Below are 18,415 nucleotides of genomic sequence, written 5' to 3'. Positions count from 1 at the left end.
AGCTTGTGGAGGCTTGTGCGCGCCCAGGACGTGGCTCCCGCGCGCCTGGCACCATGTCGGTGACAATCTGCCAGTCCATGGGCTTCGTGGTGTCTGCCCTGGGCATTGGGGGCATCATCGCCTCCACGTGCATGGACCAGTGGAGCACCCAGGACCTGTACAACAACCCGGTGACGGCCGTCTTCAACTACCAGGGCCTCTGGCGCACCTGTGTCCGGGAGAGCTCCGGCTTCACCGAGTGCCGCGGCTACTTCACCATCCTGGGGCTGCCAGGTAGGGCCTGATGGCGCCAGGGAAGAGGTGGGAGGGTGTGGGATGCAATCTCTGCACAAGTGGTAGGGGATTTTCAGTCAAATTTCAGCCAAAAAGGACCTCAGGTACTCAGCCTGTTTGGAAAACAGGTCCTTGGAGATACCTCAAGGCAAACCCCCTCCTATGGCCAAGCTGAGGTTCAGCAAAACTCATTACAGCTAATTATGCATCCTGTTGGATGCATAATTGAGGTGTTGTCCAGGCTGCTCCATGGGGAACTTCATCCCCTGTGCCGCAGGTGGCTCTGGCTCAGATTCCTGCCCCAGCTGTGTGGCTGTGTGTGGCTTCCCACCAGAAGCCTCTAATAGTCTTGTCACTGGAGAAGATCCTTTCCTAAGAGGATATGTCACAGTTCAGCTCACTGTATTTCTATTTGGGCTAACACCACCAGGCTGGATTTCTCCCTAATTCTCCTTTGGTTCCAGTTTTTTCTGCCACGGGAATAATTCCTGTCCCGGTTGTGCCCAGAGTATCTCGGGGTGCAAACAATTAGGTTACAACAGGATTATCTGGGGTTTCTTCTTGCCTTAATACAGTGAGAAAAAAGGCACTTAGACTCATATACCCATCTGGCCTCTGTGCTTTGATACAGCCAGAATGGAGGGAAGAAGCCAATTATATCAGGAAATCACTGCAGAACTTCTGCAAAATGGCATTTTGAAAACACACAGAAAGGCGTATTGTGCACAAAAATTGCTTCTCTCAAGAGAAGGCACAAATCAAACCAGTATAACCCAGTGTGGCTGTGGCCTCAGACACCAGCTGGAGAGGTGTTTCATCCCCTGAGCTGTGTTTTTGTGTTGCTCCTCTCTGGGTCCTCTTTCCCAACTGCTGTCTGGCATCGGCTGTGCTGCAGCTTCCCCACGCCAGGGATGTCCCTGACCATCATCCTCTTGCTGGAGCTGTGGCTGGGAATGTTCCTGCTTGGACTCTCAGGTACAGAGATGTGTTTTCTAGAAGGACATGAGCCTGATCCTGGCTGGTGTCCAGCTGAAGGATGATATCCAAAGAAGGGTGTTTGTGCAGGGCTGGCATTCCCACGCTGCTCTCCCAGTCAGCAAAGCTCCCTGAGTTTTCCCAGCTTCACCAAGGGAAAACTCAGGGAGCAAAGAGCAGGACAGGTTGGTAAAACTCACTGGGCTAATGGTTGGACTTGATCTTAGAGGTCTTTTTCAACCTTAATGATTTTAGAAAGAGATTAAATTTACCATGCGAGGAGTAAATTGAAGTGTGAAAACCAAACCCTCCCCACACAGATGCTCCCACAAGACACTGCAGTTCCTCCAGTTCTTACAGTTCTTCCTCAGTTATTTTGCTCAAAAAGCTTAAAATGACAAAAACTGCAACTCCACAAAAGAAGCAATTAACCTTTTCAAGTGTTCAGCCTTGGGAACTACTCCAATCTTTGAAGAAATCAGAATACTTGAGAATTTGGGGGGGGTTTGTTCTTTCACACCTTGGTCACTGACCTCAGCCCTGCAACAAAAAGCAGAAAACCAGGGATGGTTTCTTTGCAATTCCAAAACCTCCAGACTCCTGTCTGTCGGGTGGGTATTAATGTTCTAAAATGGGAATGTTGAGGGCATGGATTTCCTGCATTAGCAGGATTTTCTTGCATTTAGAGGGGCTGCTGGAGATCAGTGTGCCCATGGCCCTGCCCAGAGAAGGGGGTGGAACAAGATGGTCCCTAAAGTCCCTTCCAACCCCAACCATCCTGGGGTTCTGTGTTTCAATGATTCCTCGGCTCCATCTCATGAACTCTGTGGATCCTTCCCAGCCATGGACAGAAATGAGCATCCTACCCTAAATATTGGCGTTTTCTGATGAAGCCCTCGTCTTAGAGTGGAATTCCCACTTGTGTTTGCCAGGTTTACTGCTGTCACCTACAAAAAGGGATATAACAATCCCAAGGAATAAAGGACAGCCATAAAAAATAAAGATGGTGGATGCCTGAGCCCCCCAAAGTTGCTGTACTCACCCTCAGTGGCGTCAGAGAGACGGTGTGGGCTCTGTGTGAGGGAATATGAATATTTATGTGCTTTGTCCCAAATGATCCTTTTTGTGACCAGTGCTATCAGCGCTGCCCTACAAAATGAGGTGGAATTTTTCCCTTTCTTTTTAATGAACTGGGCTTGTTCTTCTGTAGTCAGCCCCCTCCCTGCTCCCGTTTTTTGTCCTGTTATGGATTGTCTGACACTTCCAGTCTCTGGAGAAGCTGGAGCAAAGCCTCACATCCCGCTGCTGTGCTTTATGGATTGGCTCTGTCTCCTGAATCCAGCTGCTCCTATGGGCATTTCTTCCCACTCACCACCAGCAAAGGTGGCACCCCAATCAGAGGACGGGAAATTACACTAAAAATCCTATTATTAATTTGTTCAGATACTATTTAAGTGCATCATCCCCACGTTTATTTTAGGTGTGCGGCACCTTGATCCCCATGAAACCCCCCTCACAAACTACCCCAGAGTTAATGGTTTGTCAGCATTTCCATTATCAACCCCTATTTATTATCCTGACAATGGCAATTTATATTGGGAACAATAGTGCCAGAGTGAATAAAAATAATAGGACTCTGGCAAAGCAGCGAGGTGACCCGAGCACATCGAGGAAGTTTTGGGTTCCAAGGTTTTTTTCACCTCAATCCCTTACTCCCACAGCAAAGATTAAGCTTGTCTTGCCCATGATCTATCTTCAATTTAGTTGGGAATTTTAATTTCAAATAGATTGAGGAAAAATCAAGATAATAGATAGAAATGAGAAATTACCCAGGCAGTTTATGGCTCTGGCTGCTCAGCTATAAACAGCTGCTCTCTGGTGAAATGTGGCACTGGAGGACTGGACGCATTTGTTCTGATTTTGTTTTCTCCTGTTATTTTTTGCTTCTTGCTTTGGCGTGAGATGATCTGGAGGACATAGTTGGAAACTGAGCACACAAATAAGGGATAAATAGCAAAAGCTGAGTGGGGCAAGGCTGGTGGTTTCACCTTGTGTGGAGATCATGAGGTGATTTCTGCTCAGAACAGAATTTTGCAGTTTCTCCCAAATTTGCTAAACTACAATTGCATAGGCAATGATTTCCCTGGTTTCCTTGTCAGTGTCTTTTTTCCACACCTCTTCAGGGAGCCTTCTCCAGCAATTTTTCCAAAGATATTTCTCCCTCTTTTTATCCTTCAGAAGGGCTGAGATATCTCTCTGCTGTGGACCAAAGGGCTCTTGGCTTGAAATAGGAGAATATTCTTGCTTTTCCAATGGCAAACTTTGACAGTCTGAGAGCAATTTGTTCAACTTCTCCAACTGATAAAAATGCCCATGTTCTTAGACTGCTCAGAGGGAAAAGAGGCCATGGGAATGCAACCACGACTGCCCAGACCTTCCTTAAATTTCAGTTTGGCTGGTGCAGGGTAGCATCAGTGCATAGATTTTTCCCAGGATAATTCATGCCTAGGAAGCATCAACATTGGCTTCTCTGCATTTTTCCCTTGTACATTGATGCTCTGACAAAGCTTTCTTTCATTTCATAAGCCCACAACCATTTCGTGGCATAACCATAGCAAATAACCTGATTTTGGAGACAGGGCAGCTGCTGGCCAAGACGACAGCATCTATGCTCCCTGGAACTGTTCCATGCCCAGAGTTTGTAAGGATGGGAAGTGCTAATTGCCATGTCATGATCCTCCACCACTGATGGCCAGGGCAAAGTCTCTTTCAAGGTCTGTTTGCTGCTTAAAATCCTTTCACCCTGCCAGATCAGCTCCGAATTTTGAAACATCTGCAGACAACTGCCGTAACCTGCTTAAAGTGTTTTTAGGTCAAGTTTTGGATGCAGAAGGGTTTAGGTGGTCCTTCAGGCGATCCTCCAGGTAGGCTGGAGACTTGATATAGCTTACCAGGACATGTGTGAGGCTCTGATGGCTTTGCACTCACAGCTGGAGCTGAGGGAGGTGTGGGGATGGAGAAAGGGCTAATGGGAGACCTTTAGAGAGGTCTCAGGAATCCCAGTGACACTCAGGGTGGGAGGAGGTGGCAGGGAGCTTAGTACGTGTGTCATATTTATTGTTTCATGCCTTTACACCATGAAAGGATAAGACACTAGGTAAAAAAATCCTAAGGGATTTGGGGTGAGGGCCAGAAGATGAAGGAGCAAGTCTGTGGAGATTTGGGGCTGGGCTACAGCTCATAGATGGTTCGGCAAGTTCAGCCTCATGCACCCCAGCTCTGCTGAGGGACCTCAGAGCACCCTCTGGACCACCCCCAGTGGTGCAGATCTGAGCTGGGATCTGATTCCTTCCATGACCCACTTCCCTAACTGAATTCCAGAAAGGCCATTCAGCCCTTCGTATTGTGGACCACATTCACGAACCCTGAGGTGGTCCCAGCAATGGAGGGGCAAGAAGAGAAGGGTGGGTTTGCTTAGTCTGAGCCTGAGCAGGCTGGACAGGTGTGAGCAGCTGGCAGGGTGTGAGCTGTGTTTGCAAATTTGAGAGCAAACATGAGCTGGAGGTGATTGTTGTGGGAGAGGCGGCGATAACATTCAGGAGCTGCCTGGGCCCGGGGACCGGTTTTGAGATAACACAGAGTCACCGCCTGGAGAGATAAAGCAACTATGAGCTGGAATAAAGGGGCACAAGGGAGTGGCCACAAAGCCCCCTTCTTTTCCTCATTTGGATAAACCACCAGAGTTATCCCAATGCTCAGTGGGAGCCCTGTTCTCTGCTCTTTGATGAGCTGCAGCCTCGCCATTCCCTTTCCTCAGACACAGCTCAGCATTTCCATGTGGATTGGGAAACCCTCTGGTCAAGCATTCAGCTGCTGGAGACAATCCACAGATTGCTTGGAGAGAGATTCCCATCCTTCAACCAATCCTGGCTGTGGTCATCTCCATGGGGTGGTTGGAGATGAGCATCAGGTTGTGGTGTAGATGCACAGATTTGCTCCACAGCCTTCCTCTCACCCAGCCCCTTCCTGGGTTGTGCTCTGAACCAACAGTTCAGATGCAACTCCCAGGGGATCTTCTGTTATCTGGGAAAATGGTTTGAATGTATTTTTCCCTATCATGGGCAGCTCAGAAACAACCATTAAAAAGAAGTTTAAAATCAGAATATTTGAGAAAGGCAAAGGAAATGTGCTGGGGAAGGGTTGGGAAGGAAAAAAGTTTGGATTTTTTTCTCCAGAACTCTGCTTCAAGCATCCACTAAGGAAGGTGTGGGAGTTTTGAATTTCCACTCTTTCAAGTATGTTCTAGTCAGAGCAGGAGAAATGGCAATGGGTTCAGCCAATACTTTTAGGGATGAGAAAACAGAAGTCCCCCAAACCACAATAATTCTTCAAATCTGATAACATGTGGAGTACTGAGCATGGCTGGGTGTTTAACTTGTAACTGAGGACTGCAGCATGACCATCAGCAGCAAAATTCCTTCCTTGGCTCAATTTTTGGAGCATGAATGGGGAATGTCCAACCTTGCATTGGCTTCTTTTCTTTAGAGACATGGTTCCATCTGGCCTTGCAAATCAAAGCCAGACTGGTTCTCTTGGACTTTCCTGCACACCTGAAGATTTTGATAATGTTTTTTTACTGCTCCACCATTGCTCTGGGGTTTTGATGTGCCTGAGTAAGATCCATGATGAAAAACAGCATCTCCATCCACAGGGGAAAATTCTATTCCCAAGGAAAGGTTACTGAGGTGACGGACTGGACATGGACACATCTAGGGATGGCCCTCTTTCCAGTAGGTGTCTTGGGGGGATCAGCAAAACTTGGGATGTGAAACACTGGAGAAGAAAAGCTCCCTGTTGGTTTGAACAGCAGCTCCTGCTGCATGTGGCCAGAACCAGCAGCCAGGTTGGAGGAAGGAGTGGTGTGTCCCCTCCCACCAAAACAAATGTGGATATAGGGATGGAAGGGCCACCACCACTGATATTCCTGCAACTACCCAGATGTCCAACTGAACAGAAAAAAACAATCATTGAAAAGGTAGCAGAGGTGTTTCGGGAAAAAAAAAAGCTGGAAAAAATACGTTCACCCATTTAATTCTCACCCTTTCCTTCCCTTTTCCTCCCCAGGGGTTATTTTTAGCTATGGCCAGTGTGTGGGTTCATTTCTCTGTGCACTTTTGCACGCATTTGGGAATAGGGGTTATGTCTCAAAGGAATAGCACTCCCTCTGATGTGTTTTGAGCAGGTTCAGCCCAGAAAAAGGGATGTGGGCTCTCACCACTAGATGGCCAGAAACAAGAAGGCGACTCCTGGGGCATGGGAGGGATAGGACTCATCCTGGAGAGCTGCTGAGGAACATCAGGGCTTCAATGAAACCATATTTCTCTAGACTGGGACACAGTTCTGGCTGTGGGACCATGAGGGATGGGATGGAGAACTAACCACATTTTAGCACTTCTTGTCCTTCTGTCTTCTAGGTCCTTCTCATCCCTAGTTGTTGTCTGAGCTTCTAAGTATTCTCCAGCACTGATTTATCACAAATCATTATCCAAAATGAGGAGTTCCCTCATCATTCCTTATCCTTCACAGAGGATGAGCAGCTCTTTGCCACCTTTGGTTCTTGAGGGTTCCCTTCCATGGTTTTCATTCACTTTATTATTTTTGCTGGCAACTTTAGGTAGGTCAAAACTGACCCTTCCTGTGATATAAACTTGCCAAAATGTGTGAAAATGATGACACTTGAATAAAACTGATAGAAGCAGAGACATCTTGGCCCTGACCCGAGAGGGCTGTGATTGTCACTAGACATAGAATTGTGCTCTGGCTGCCCCAGCAGAGCCTCACAAGCCAAGGGATGTCCTGGATGGTTGTTCTCCAAAAAGCCTGAGCAATATCCAGGGTGTAATAACCCCACTATAGCTCCTCATGGACACAAATAAGCCTTTCCTCTCTTCCTGGTGGCTTTCACATGGCTTCACATCCAGGTGCTGTTGTGGATGGTGCCTGTGGTATGGACAGCTTAAAGTAGGAATTTGCTTCCAGGTCAGAGCTGAAGTAAATCAGTTGGAGGGAGATACTGGATGAGCATGGATGGGTGTAAAGCCTGGAAGGTCCTTGTACCTCACTGACTCCACTGGAAGAGTGGCACAGTGGATTTATGTTGCTCCCATGAGCCCAACCCACCTCTCCACTGTGATAATGATTTTTCCACTTTTCACATCCCCCATCCCTTTCCCAGGACCATCCCTCCAGTCAGAGAAGCACCCCCTCAGAAAGGTCATTTCCCAGTGCTCCCTGTGCTCTCCTCCCTCCCACAAGGGTTTCAGTGTGTCCTCATGATGGCAGTGGGGATGTGGGTGGGTGGGTGGAGAACAGGGCTGGAGGAGCTTTGCTGGATCAGTTTGGGTCTCTTGGCTTGGTGCCGTGGGCTGTGCCATGGTCAGCATCCAGTGGAAGTTCAGTGATGCCTGAGGGCACTGCAAGGAGCAGCCACATCCCTGGGCTGGGCTGGTGGCTCCACATCCTCCGACAGAGCCCTGTCTCTCATTGCGCCTCTTGTGAGGACACCTCCATGGGGGACAGATTGTCTGGTCTCATCAACAGAGGGATGGGGACGTGGTGGCCTGGGCCAGGTGCCGAATTCCTCATGGGACATGATCCTTGCCCCTGCCAAGCAGGCAGGAGAGGCCCAATGGCAACAAAGGGTTTCAGGGGGCTGGCCAAGCCCCAAGTGGGTTACCCAACACTCAGTAGAGTGTGGCTGCTTGAATGTGGAAGGACAAGCACTTCTAAAGGACAAAAGCTCCTATCTCCAAGCCCTGCCGGCACAAACCTCGCCGGCAGCGAGAGTGAAACTGGACTATCTTGCAAAAACACTTTGAGCAAACAGCGCTCAGTGGAAAGCATCTGATAAGAGCAGCTGCACTGCTGGTGGCTCAGGCAGGAGGACTCCGGTGCCCCATTAGGACTGCAGCTCCCTCGGGGCCGTGCCGCCTCCGCTCTCCGGGGACGCACCATGTCCACCACCATCTGCCAGGTGATGGGGTTCCTTGTGTCATCGCTGGGCATCGGGGGGAGCATCATGGCCACGGCCATGGACACGTGGAGCACGCAGGACCTGTATGACAACCCGGTCACGGCCGTGTTCCAGTACCAGGGGCTGTGGAGGAGCTGCGTGCGGCAGAGCTCCGGCTTCACGGAGTGTCGGCCGTATTTCACCATCCTCGGGCTGCCAGGTAGGGGCAAAAACACTCCAGGTGTCACCCACGGGCTCTCCTGGAGCTCTGCATCTGAAAGGAGGAGCAGGTATCTTAAAGCACTTTGCGAGGAATAACATTTCCAGTGTTATGTTATGAGCATAAAAATAGGAGCGTATTTGTTGCTAAAATGATTTTTGTGGTGGGGGTTATTGGTGGGGGTTACAACCTGGAGTATGTGTGGGGGATGTCTGGGTGAGCATCACAGGTTCAGCACCACTGCTGGCATAAATCAGTGCAGCTCCACTGAGGTGAAGAGAACAAGGATGATTAACCACCAGGTATTGTCCCTGGGAATGGAAATACAAGGAAGAGGGCTCCATGCAATTGTGTAGCATTATAGGATAATAGAAATAATTGAAATGTACTGTTTTTCCAAAGATACAACTGGAATGGGAGAAATTTTCCCATGAGAGGTGTGGGTAGGAAGGTTATTAAGGGAAAAGGTGTGTTCAGCTACTGCCCATCACCTGGGCAGTGTTAGTGCCTACAGAAGCAGAGTGCTGAGGTGTATTGCTGTCCTGTTTGCTTGCTCATGTTCCCAAAATAGCTGTTTTTCCCACCCCACTGCGTGTGAGGGTATTCCAGTGCTCCCAGCCCAGCAGTAAATTTGGCCCTGGGAGCATTCCTCACTCCTTGTGCATGATCACAAAAAGGTCCAAACAAGCACTGCTGTGCACGGGCCTTTTGCAACTGTGGATCCAAGTGTGATGTGGGTTCCAGCCCTGTATCCTCAGGGATGTCATCCTCAGGGATGCCCTCAACCTTTGCTGAGGACCTGTGACTCTCTGAGGGGTGCCATGGAATAAATGTGTCTCTGCGTACCCAGTTTCAGTATTGCCAGGTGAATTCTTTCCCATTTGGAAGAGCAAATCTGATATTTAGAGGTACCTAAATATCCTCTCCCATAAGAATATTTTTTTAAAGACTAAAAATTAGATTTATCCAACTATCTCTACAAAATGTTGACCACTATATCTCTCCATAATGCTTTGGGCAGGTGATTGTGTGTTAAATGAGCCATAAGGAAATGGGAACTATCATTTCGATGTCAATTTATCCCAATCAAGATTTTACTTTTTCAGTTATTCTTAAGGAATATGGCAATGAAGAAATGTGCAAAACACTCAGAGACAATTTCTGTTGTTAGGGATATCCTGTCAGAGTTATCTTTATGAATCCATTTAATTGATTTATTTATTTGAACATATAGAAAAAATGTCCCTGCTGGAATTTGCTTAACTTAAACCACCTGCTGGATGTACTTAATTTTCCTAAAATTTCTATATCCCATCAATCATTACTGGTCATAAAGTCAGATTCTGCTTTTTTATTATGTATTAGCAACAGAAGTGCAGGTGATGGTCATTTAAATACTTAAAGTTGTTTTACCTCGCTCACGTCTTATCACTCACATCAGGGAGGAAGACAACAATCCAGTTTCCCTTACCTCTGGAAAACAGGGATGCAGGCTGTGGTTTCACATCACGGGCATTTATTTTGGTGGAGAAGCTATTTCTGTTGGTGCTTTTGCTATTCCCTTGTTATGGAACACCAGCTCTTGTGTGGAAGCCAGGTTATCCTCCCTCATGCAAAAGGTGTGTGCGAAAGGCAGGTTTTGTAACTCCAGGGCTGTTTGCTTCCTACTGCTCCTGATACCACTTTTCCTTAGTCTCCCACTTTGTTTGTCTAAGCCCTTCCACTCCTTCCTCCAAGCAGAGGTCATTCACCTTTGGAAAAGCAGCTCTTTTCAAAGGACTTTCAATGGATGCCAAAATTCCCTTGAAAATGCAGTGTTGCCTTTCCAAACAGCTCCCACTTCAAGTCCCGTGAGCCAAGTGGAGAGGTCTTCATGCCACAGCAGAAACAACTTCTTTCTCCTTTCCATCTCTTAGTGGAGGTGGTCAATCTCATGGAGGCAGGAAAGGCCGGTGATGGTTATCTGGCATTTTTTCTGTCATGTCCTGCTGTGCTCCTTTCCCTCCCCTTTCCATCAGCTCCTTTCAATGGAGATTTACAACAGTGCTCCAGCAAAAGTGGAGCATCCTTGGCTGCTTAGCCTGGCTCTGCCTGTTGTGTCCTTCCATGGGCACCCAAGGCACTGGGAACACCTCTCCTGAGAACCAATAAACTCTCTGTGGGATCTTTGTTTGGGGTCACTGCTTGAAGGGTTGAAAACAGCCCAGTGATGGCACCCAGGAACCTGCAGGACACACCCAGCAATGAAGCACTGTCTTGGGAACACGGACCTTTCATCATGGTATCTTGGATTATCAGCCTCTCCTGCCTGCCCTGAAACAAAAGCATTTGCAAAGAAACTTTGGTGGTTGCAAAGAAAAACGAAGATTGAAATTTCCTCCTCTTTCTGCTTCCCATCAGGTGCTGCGGAACAACCTCTGAGGGCTGATAAGGCGTATCCGCCATTCCCTGATGGATCATAACTAATGAGCTCCTACCTGGGGGCTGATGAATGGGAGATTGAAAACCCCCGGCTCGTTAGCACTCGTTATCAGCTGATAAGGGCAAATTGAGTCATAAGAGCTGAGGCAGTGGGACTGCTGGATGGGAGAAGGTGGTGTATTCCCGGCCTGTGGAATGGCAGCCCGCCTGCTTCCGTGTGTGCCGCAGTGCCAACGCGGTTCTGCTCCGCTTCCTGACACCCCACAGGCCAGGAGAGCCACCCAGGCACCCAGCACCCTCCTGGGAAGGGTTTATAAACCCTTCTCCCAACCTGTGCAAGGGCTCTGTGCTCCCCAGCACCCTTGGGCACCACGGTCACCCAGGAAAGGGGCAACACACAGGACAGAGAAGTCCCTGGGGCTGTGGAATGTGTTTTCCACCTGTTTCACTCCATCATGAGCCCACTTTCTCTTCCCTGAAGAGGGGCAATCATGCTTGGGGAGCACCAAAGCCAGACCCAGGGGCTGTGGGAGTGTGTGGCAGGGTAAGGAGAGGCTGCAAAGTGTCCCAACCAAATCCCAACAGCCCTCGAAATATTCCCCAGCACCCCTTCCAGGGCTCTGCCGCCTTCCTGTCTCTGCCAGGGACTCGTGCACACGTGGAGAGGGGAAGTGTCTGGAAAAAGATGGGATATGTGCCACCTTATTATAGAATCACCTTGGTATTCAAGTACTCTTTCCCCCGCTACTTCTCCAGTTTTAAAGGTGCAAGTTTCCCCTTGCTTCTCCTTTTACTTTTCTACTCCACCCAAGAGGAATCTGAAGGGTTTTTGCCTCCTTCAGGCCTCAGCTTCCATGGGCATGATCCACCAGCATTCCCAGCTCATGACACGCATCCTGCAAATTCAGGATGGGGATATTTGGATGTTTTATTCATGAACATGGACAGATTTATCCAGGACTGATGTTCCAAACAACCCTGGGAAAGATATGGTCAGGAAGATGGTTGCCAGAGCTTTGATGCCCTCCCTTTCTGTGTAATATTTGTCAAGATGATTTTCCTCTTTTCCATGTGCTTTACTAGGAAGCAGGAATATACAGAACTGCATTTTGAGTCATGCATTAGCTGGAAATATCCTGGATAGGTGGGGGGAGCTGTCTGCTTCCATTGCTGACTGGGGAGGAAGAAGAGCCCTCTCTCAACCACTGTGGTTATGGAACAATCCATGCTTATCCCAGCTCCTCACTAACTCTTCTCCATGAATTTCATGACTGCTGCTATTGAACATTTCTAACAAAAAGGCTGCCTAAGCCATCAAACTCTTTGTGAAATTAAGTCAAATGGCCGTACTTCCAGAGCTGCCCCAGATAATATGGAGTAGATCCAGTGCCCATTTTCCAAGGTTTTCTTCTTTAATATTTCCATTTTCAGACAAAGGCAACCTTTGACAATCCCCCAGACTCTGACAAATCCCATTTCAGCCACTCAGCGAGGCTCTTGCTGTTTGTGTTGCAGCGATGTTCCAGGCTGTGAGGGCCCTCATGATCGTGGGGATCGTCCTGGGACTCCTCGGCCTCTTTGTGTGCATTTTTGCTCTGAAATGCATCCGGATTGGGAGCATGGAGGACACTGCCAAAGCCAACATGACCCTGACCTCCGGCATCATGTTCATCATTGCTGGTAAGTGGGAACTGTCATGTTTTCCATGTGGAAGGCTTTCCATTTCCCTGGAATTGAGAACTGGGCAAGTCTTGGTGCATTTCTGAAGTTTTTTGCTTTGTCCCCCGGTTATTGGCTTTGCCCCCCCCCACCCCGATTTCCTGGGGTCAAGTGGTTTTTACCTCTGATTAAGGAACAAAAAAATCTCTGAAAACCAGAAGTTTGCATGGACAAAACATGGAAGGTTGAAAAAACATCCCACAGATGGAAAGGGAAGTATATATCTTGATTTGTTTTATAAATGTTGTTGCCATATATTATTATAGCCTTTACTTATGTAGACTCTTTCTTTCAGTTTCAGGCTTTATCCATAATAATTTTACAAAGATTCCTAGGGTTGTTGTAGCCTGGTTTGTAGGTTTTAAATACAGCCTACAAGGCTGCAGGAATGCCCAGCTTCCTCAAAACTGCAAATGCTTAAAACATCACTTACAGGTTTTCCTGCATTATTTTTGAGATAAAAGTCAAATGAAATCTATATCCTAACAAAGGGAAGGAGAATGTCCCTGTTTAAAATCCTTCAAATCCCAATGCTTAACTTTTGCTGGGATATGAGACATTCAACACAACTTCAAAAAGTATAAGCTGAAAAGAGGAAACCACCTTCTGCCACACAATTTTAATTTTGTATGTTACATCTATCATTTTAGAGTCATGGAATGGGTTGGGTTGGAAGGACCTTAAAAATCCTCGAGTTCTACCACTGCCATGGGCAGGGACACCTTCCACTGGACCAGGGCTCCAAACCCCATCCAACCTGGCCTTGGACACTGTGGAAGGAAGAACTGCATTGTGGAAGCAAAACTGTCTTGTGAGAGTTTTCTGCCAAAAGTTCTGGACTTCAGCTCTTCTGGTCACCCCAGCTCCGATCTAACCTTGGTCTTTAAGGTCCCTTCCAACCCGAATCAGTCTGTCATTCCATGTTCAAGTGTTCTGTGAATTCTTCTGCTGAGGAAAATCAAAGGTTGGCATTGCTGCCAGGATTGGCAGGGATGGCCATCCCAGACATCCCCTGTTTGGATGAATGGGGCCCCTGGGGCTCTTCCACATCTGGTGATAAACAGGCTGTGAACCAAAGGCATCTCCTCTTTCATGTGACAGAGAGCGTGTTTTCCCATTAAAAAAATTCTGTCAGGGAATTTTTGGTCCATGTTTTTTACTGTAAAACAAATGTTTAAAATTAACTACTGGGTATTTTGTACAATGACCTGTTTGTTAAACTCATTTGTGTGACAAAACACATCAGGAGAAAGATTCCTGCTGTTTTGATTGGGAGTGTGTTGTGCAATATTGTATTCCTGATGCTGGCTAGTAAATGCAAGGAAAACTTGGAAGAAAAATGTAACACATTATGGGTCCCCCTTTGTGCTGAAGGCCACAGAGCAGTATCTCACCCACCTTTCCAGAGGTGTCAGATGCTTCCCTGAGACCCCAGGAGACTTCTTACACTGTGTGGCTCTCAGTCTGTCCTCCTGTCCCCTCTCAGGCCTGTGTGCCATCACTGGAGTGTCCGTGTTTGCCAACATGCTGGTCACAAACTTCTGGATGTCCACCACCAACATGTACCAAGGAATGCAGAATGTCCAGAACAGGTGGGTGCTCTGCTGTGTGCTGTGTGCTACATGGTGGAAATCTCCCTCACGGCTGCTGCTAAAGGATGGCAAACTTTGGAAGTATATTTGGATGGTTGCAGGGCCTGGAAGATTATTCTTAGGAGATAGAGTCTGGGCTGGAGATCAGCAAATGGGCTGGGATGTCTGTGTCCTTGCAGCTCAAGAATGAGATAGGGAGGCCATTGGGATTCAGACTGCAGGTGGGACTTCTGGGGACTTCTGGGTACAGCTGTAGGGCCAGGGGGAGTGTTCTGTGCCAGTGTTCAGTGTGTCTCAGCAGCAGCAGACAGCACCTGTCACACCCTAACCAGACACGCCTGTTTTGCAGGTACACCTTTGGCTCAGCCCTCTTTGTCGGATGGGTGGCAGGGGGCCTGGCCCTCGTGGGAGGCATCATGATGTGCCTTGCTTGCAAAGGGCTCATCCCAGAAGAATCCCGGTAAGCTGGGCTGGGTGGGCATGGGGAGGTATTGCAGGAAACCTAGGTGCCCAGGTGTCCCACAGCCAGCCCAGGATGTGAGGATGTGTGACATCCCCATCACAGTAGCTCTCGTGGTGATGGAAACACAGAGTTCTTTAGGCTGGAAAAGACCTTTAAGATCAGAGTCCAGCCATTAATGCAGCACTGCCAAGGCCACCACTACCTGAAGTTTATGGTTGCCCCCTGTGGGTCCAAAGTGAACATTTGCCCTCCCTGACCCTGTGACTCACACATGAACAGAGAGGACATGAGAACCAACCTCAAAATTTGACATTTGCACTGTGCTGGTAGATTCACGCCCATGAATTGCAGGCTGCACAGCAGATCATTAGCAGGGATAGATTGCATCAGCTGAGCCGTGATTTACATGGAATTGTAGAATTCCAGACTGGTTTCAGTTGGGAGGGATCTAAAGCCCTTTCCATTTCATCCCTGCCGTATACAGGGACACCTTCCATAGACCAGGTAGATCCAAACCTTGTCCATCCTGGCCTGGAACACTTCCAGGGATGGAGTAACATCATCAGGAATTTATACCCCAACATACCCACTTATTGCAGGTGAGTCCATCACTCCACAAATGGTTTACTTAAGGGAAAGAAAGTGTAAGTTTATGAAGGAACCTGAAAGGGACTTGCAGCTTTCCACGGATGGTGGGCTGAGCTCTCTGAGTGCCTCCAAGTGATGGCACAGCACAAAGTTCCCTAAAACCCACCATGAGCACAGGGTGCAGTGCTGGGCAGTCACAGCCCCTCCCGAGGCTGATGTTCCTCTCGTGTCTTTTCCAGCTACAAAGCCGTGTCCTACAACGCCTCGGGCCGGAACATCTCCTACAGGACAGGGCCCTACAAGGCTGGCTCGGGGTATGAAGCTGACCCAAAGACCAGGAAGGGTGCGGGATATGAAGAAGCTCCTCGAAGTGAGGATGGGAGGCGCCCGTACCCTTCGAAATATGACTATGTCTAGCAGACCTTCTGGCCTTGAGTTGTGCTATCAGACATTTTTAACTTCACAAGCAAAAAGTGCAGCAAACCAAGCAGTCTGTAAATAGGATTGTGTTTTCTAGCAGGTTTTCTCTACTCTGAGGTTGCATCTTTGTTGTGAACATCAGTTTTACTCGACTGCCCGTTAGTATTAAGAGCACCAGAGGTCTGTAAGCAAAGTAACGCCTTGTGGTGCTCTCAGAGTAGAATATTTTGCTCCTATTTTCTCTATAAACTGATATCCAGGAGCAGTGCCGTGTGCCCTTTCTTAATTGCTCAAATAGTTAAAATTCCCCTTTGATAATCGCTGTGTATTTGAAATAAATTCTGTTGTGTCCCCTTGGCTGTGCCCAAAGCCAACAGAACCTGTGGTCTGGGCATTTTCCTCCCTGGTGACTTCTCTACCCAGTCCCACCTTTGCTTTGCTGGCTGTACTCTAAGGCTGATCTGCTCTGATATTTAATCTGATTTGTGTTACTTAGACGTTTGCTGGAGCCTGTGATAGCAAAGTGTATTTATTTCTTCGGATCTCTCCAGGGAATGTGCATAATCCATTGTTATTCCTGCACTAATAGCTCCCAACCTCTGTGCCACCGGTGTTCCCACAGATGTCATCTTTAATGGAGCCAGGAGAATTTCTCATTTAGAATTAATTAGAGTTACCTTTGGAGCAGGACTCCCAGGGAGCATTAGATGTGTAACTCCACACCGACATCAGGACTTCCCTGTGGTAATTCTACCCCCAGTGATGGGAAGATTAACTCCACAGTGGAATGTTGCCTCCTCCAGCCAATCCACCAGAGGGGAGTTTATTTGAAGGGGGAAGAGGGAGACATGTCAGAACTTTTGTGGGAAGAGAGAGCTGTGGGCTCTCAGCAGGTCCTCCCACTTAGCACCAGAACGCATCCTAAAAATCTCTAGACAATGCCTATGAATAGAGAAAAGGGATAAGTTAGAGAGAAAAAAGGGTTCCAGAGCCTCTAAAATAACCATTTAATGGCACTGCAGTGAGCTTGAGTACCACTCCTCCACACCAGGATTACAAGTTCTCTGAAGGAATTCAGTTCAGGGAAAATGATTTTGGTGAAATGCTGGTGTTCCCTAAGTGTTTGGTATCTTAGAGGGATCAGAATCTATAGCTGAACATTTCTGCAGAGTTGGGCCTTTGAAAGGTCAAGCTGCCACCAGCTGAGCTGGCATCTCTGGTGGCTCTGAGGATTAGAGGGGGCAGGCTGTGCTCCCAGTGAGCACAAACTGCATTCCCCTCCTCCCCATGTCCAACAGTGCTCCATAAACCTCAGTTTCCATAACCCTCAGCTTTCCATAACCACCATCTTTCCACAACCCTCAGCTTTCTATAACCATCACGTCTCCACCACCACATGGAGCCAAATCCCCAGCACAGGTCCAGGAGATCCTGGGGAAGGTCAACAAGAGGAGGAGGAGGGAACACCTGGCAGATTGTTGGAGGGAACAACCACCACACAGAGGGGTGGGAAGAGCTTCCAGCCACCAGCAGCCCAGGCTGGATGTGGCCACCTGGGATAAATCCCTGTGGGATGTCAGTACTGACCCTCCCTTTTGTTCCAGCAAAGAACTTGTGTTAAGGACTTGTTTTTAAAGGAGGAGAATTTATTTTGCAGAGGTAGATCCTGTTCTAGTTTAAAAACACTGCTACTCTTTTCCATGGTTTGTATCTCACAGTATAAACTTAGATTTTCTGCCTTTTTTTTGCCTGCTGGATTTTTTTTTGCTTGTTTGTTTTGTTGGTTGTTGTTTTCTTTTTTTTTTACATGAATATTAAAAAAAGAGAAAGTCTTAAAGACCAGAATCACTGTTTCCAGTTGTTCTCTTGTCAAAATCATCAGCTCCAACCTTTTTGCTCAGCCAAAGCTCCCCAGCTTGTGTTCTAAGTGTTCTTGGGAGGAATATGGACACAGATGGGTGGTGGAGGGAAAAAAGAAAAGGTTGGGGTGTTTTATTTCCTTAGTAAGACCCAATGAGTCACACCATGTGAGAAAATATCAGACAATCAGATTAGTAATTATTGGGGAGCCCCAAATCAGGGATATGATGGAGTCAGAGATCCTTGGTGGGACCCTGAGCTTGCTGAGGAGTAGAGTGCAGCAAGTTTCAGGGTACAGATTAAACACTTCTGAACACTTATTTGTTCTTAGGAGGGCAGAAAAATGGCGGGTATGTTCTCAGGCTCCACTGGAAAGGGGCTGAAAAGCCCAGGAATGTTTAATTTAGATAGGAAACACATAAGTGGTGCTGAGGGAAAGGTACACAGGGGAAAGAGAAAGGCAGGAAAACACCCAGAAAAATTTGAAATGCAGGTTTACGGCTGAGTTAGAACTAAAAAAAAATTCCCAAGGAAACAGCTTTGAAAGTTACATTTTATTTTTCTGCTACACAAATGATGTGACAAAGTCCCCGAGCCGGCTATCTCTCGGTCACACTTTGATGTGTGCAGGCGTGTAGATGACAAGATTAGGGCCAGGAGCCTTATGGGGAGCTGAGAGAGAGCTGTATCCAGGAATTCCTGCCCTCGCTGGGCTCCTAATCTTCCAGCATCAGTTTTCATTTCCTTGCCTCGGCCGAAAACTCGCAGGATGAAATATTTTAATGCAGTGAACTCTGCTGAAAAAAATCCCATTCCGGAGCAGAGAATCATTTATTTATGAGCCTGGTTGTGGCGTAACTACACTTGGTGTT

The 18,415-nt window shown here is 47.7% G+C and overlaps 1 protein-coding gene across 2 annotated transcripts; it reads left to right on the top strand.

The window, feature by feature from the left end:
• Positions 1–53: 53 nt before the first annotated feature.
• Positions 54–17,460, top strand: CLDN18 (claudin 18). Of its 2 annotated transcripts, none has more exons than XM_064435630.1 (5): positions 54–273; positions 12,417–12,581; positions 14,107–14,212; positions 14,562–14,672; positions 15,503–17,460. In XM_064435630.1, the coding sequence occupies exons 1-5, from the start codon at positions 54–56 to the stop codon at positions 15,678–15,680; spliced, it is 780 nt and encodes a 259-aa protein (XP_064291700.1). In that variant the 3' UTR covers positions 15,681–17,460. The 2 variants fall into 2 exon arrangements, with proteins under 2 accessions (XP_064291700.1, XP_064291699.1); XM_064435629.1 differs by lacking the exon at positions 54–273 and adding an exon at positions 8,261–8,480.
• Positions 17,461–18,415: the final 955 nt, after the last annotated feature.

The sequence above is a fragment of the Passer domesticus genome, chromosome 11, assembly GCF_036417665.1.
Source record: "Passer domesticus isolate bPasDom1 chromosome 11, bPasDom1.hap1, whole genome shotgun sequence".
Classification (NCBI taxonomy): domain Eukaryota; kingdom Metazoa; phylum Chordata; class Aves; order Passeriformes; family Passeridae; genus Passer; species Passer domesticus.
This window is presented reverse-complemented; position numbering and strand designations above follow the sequence as displayed.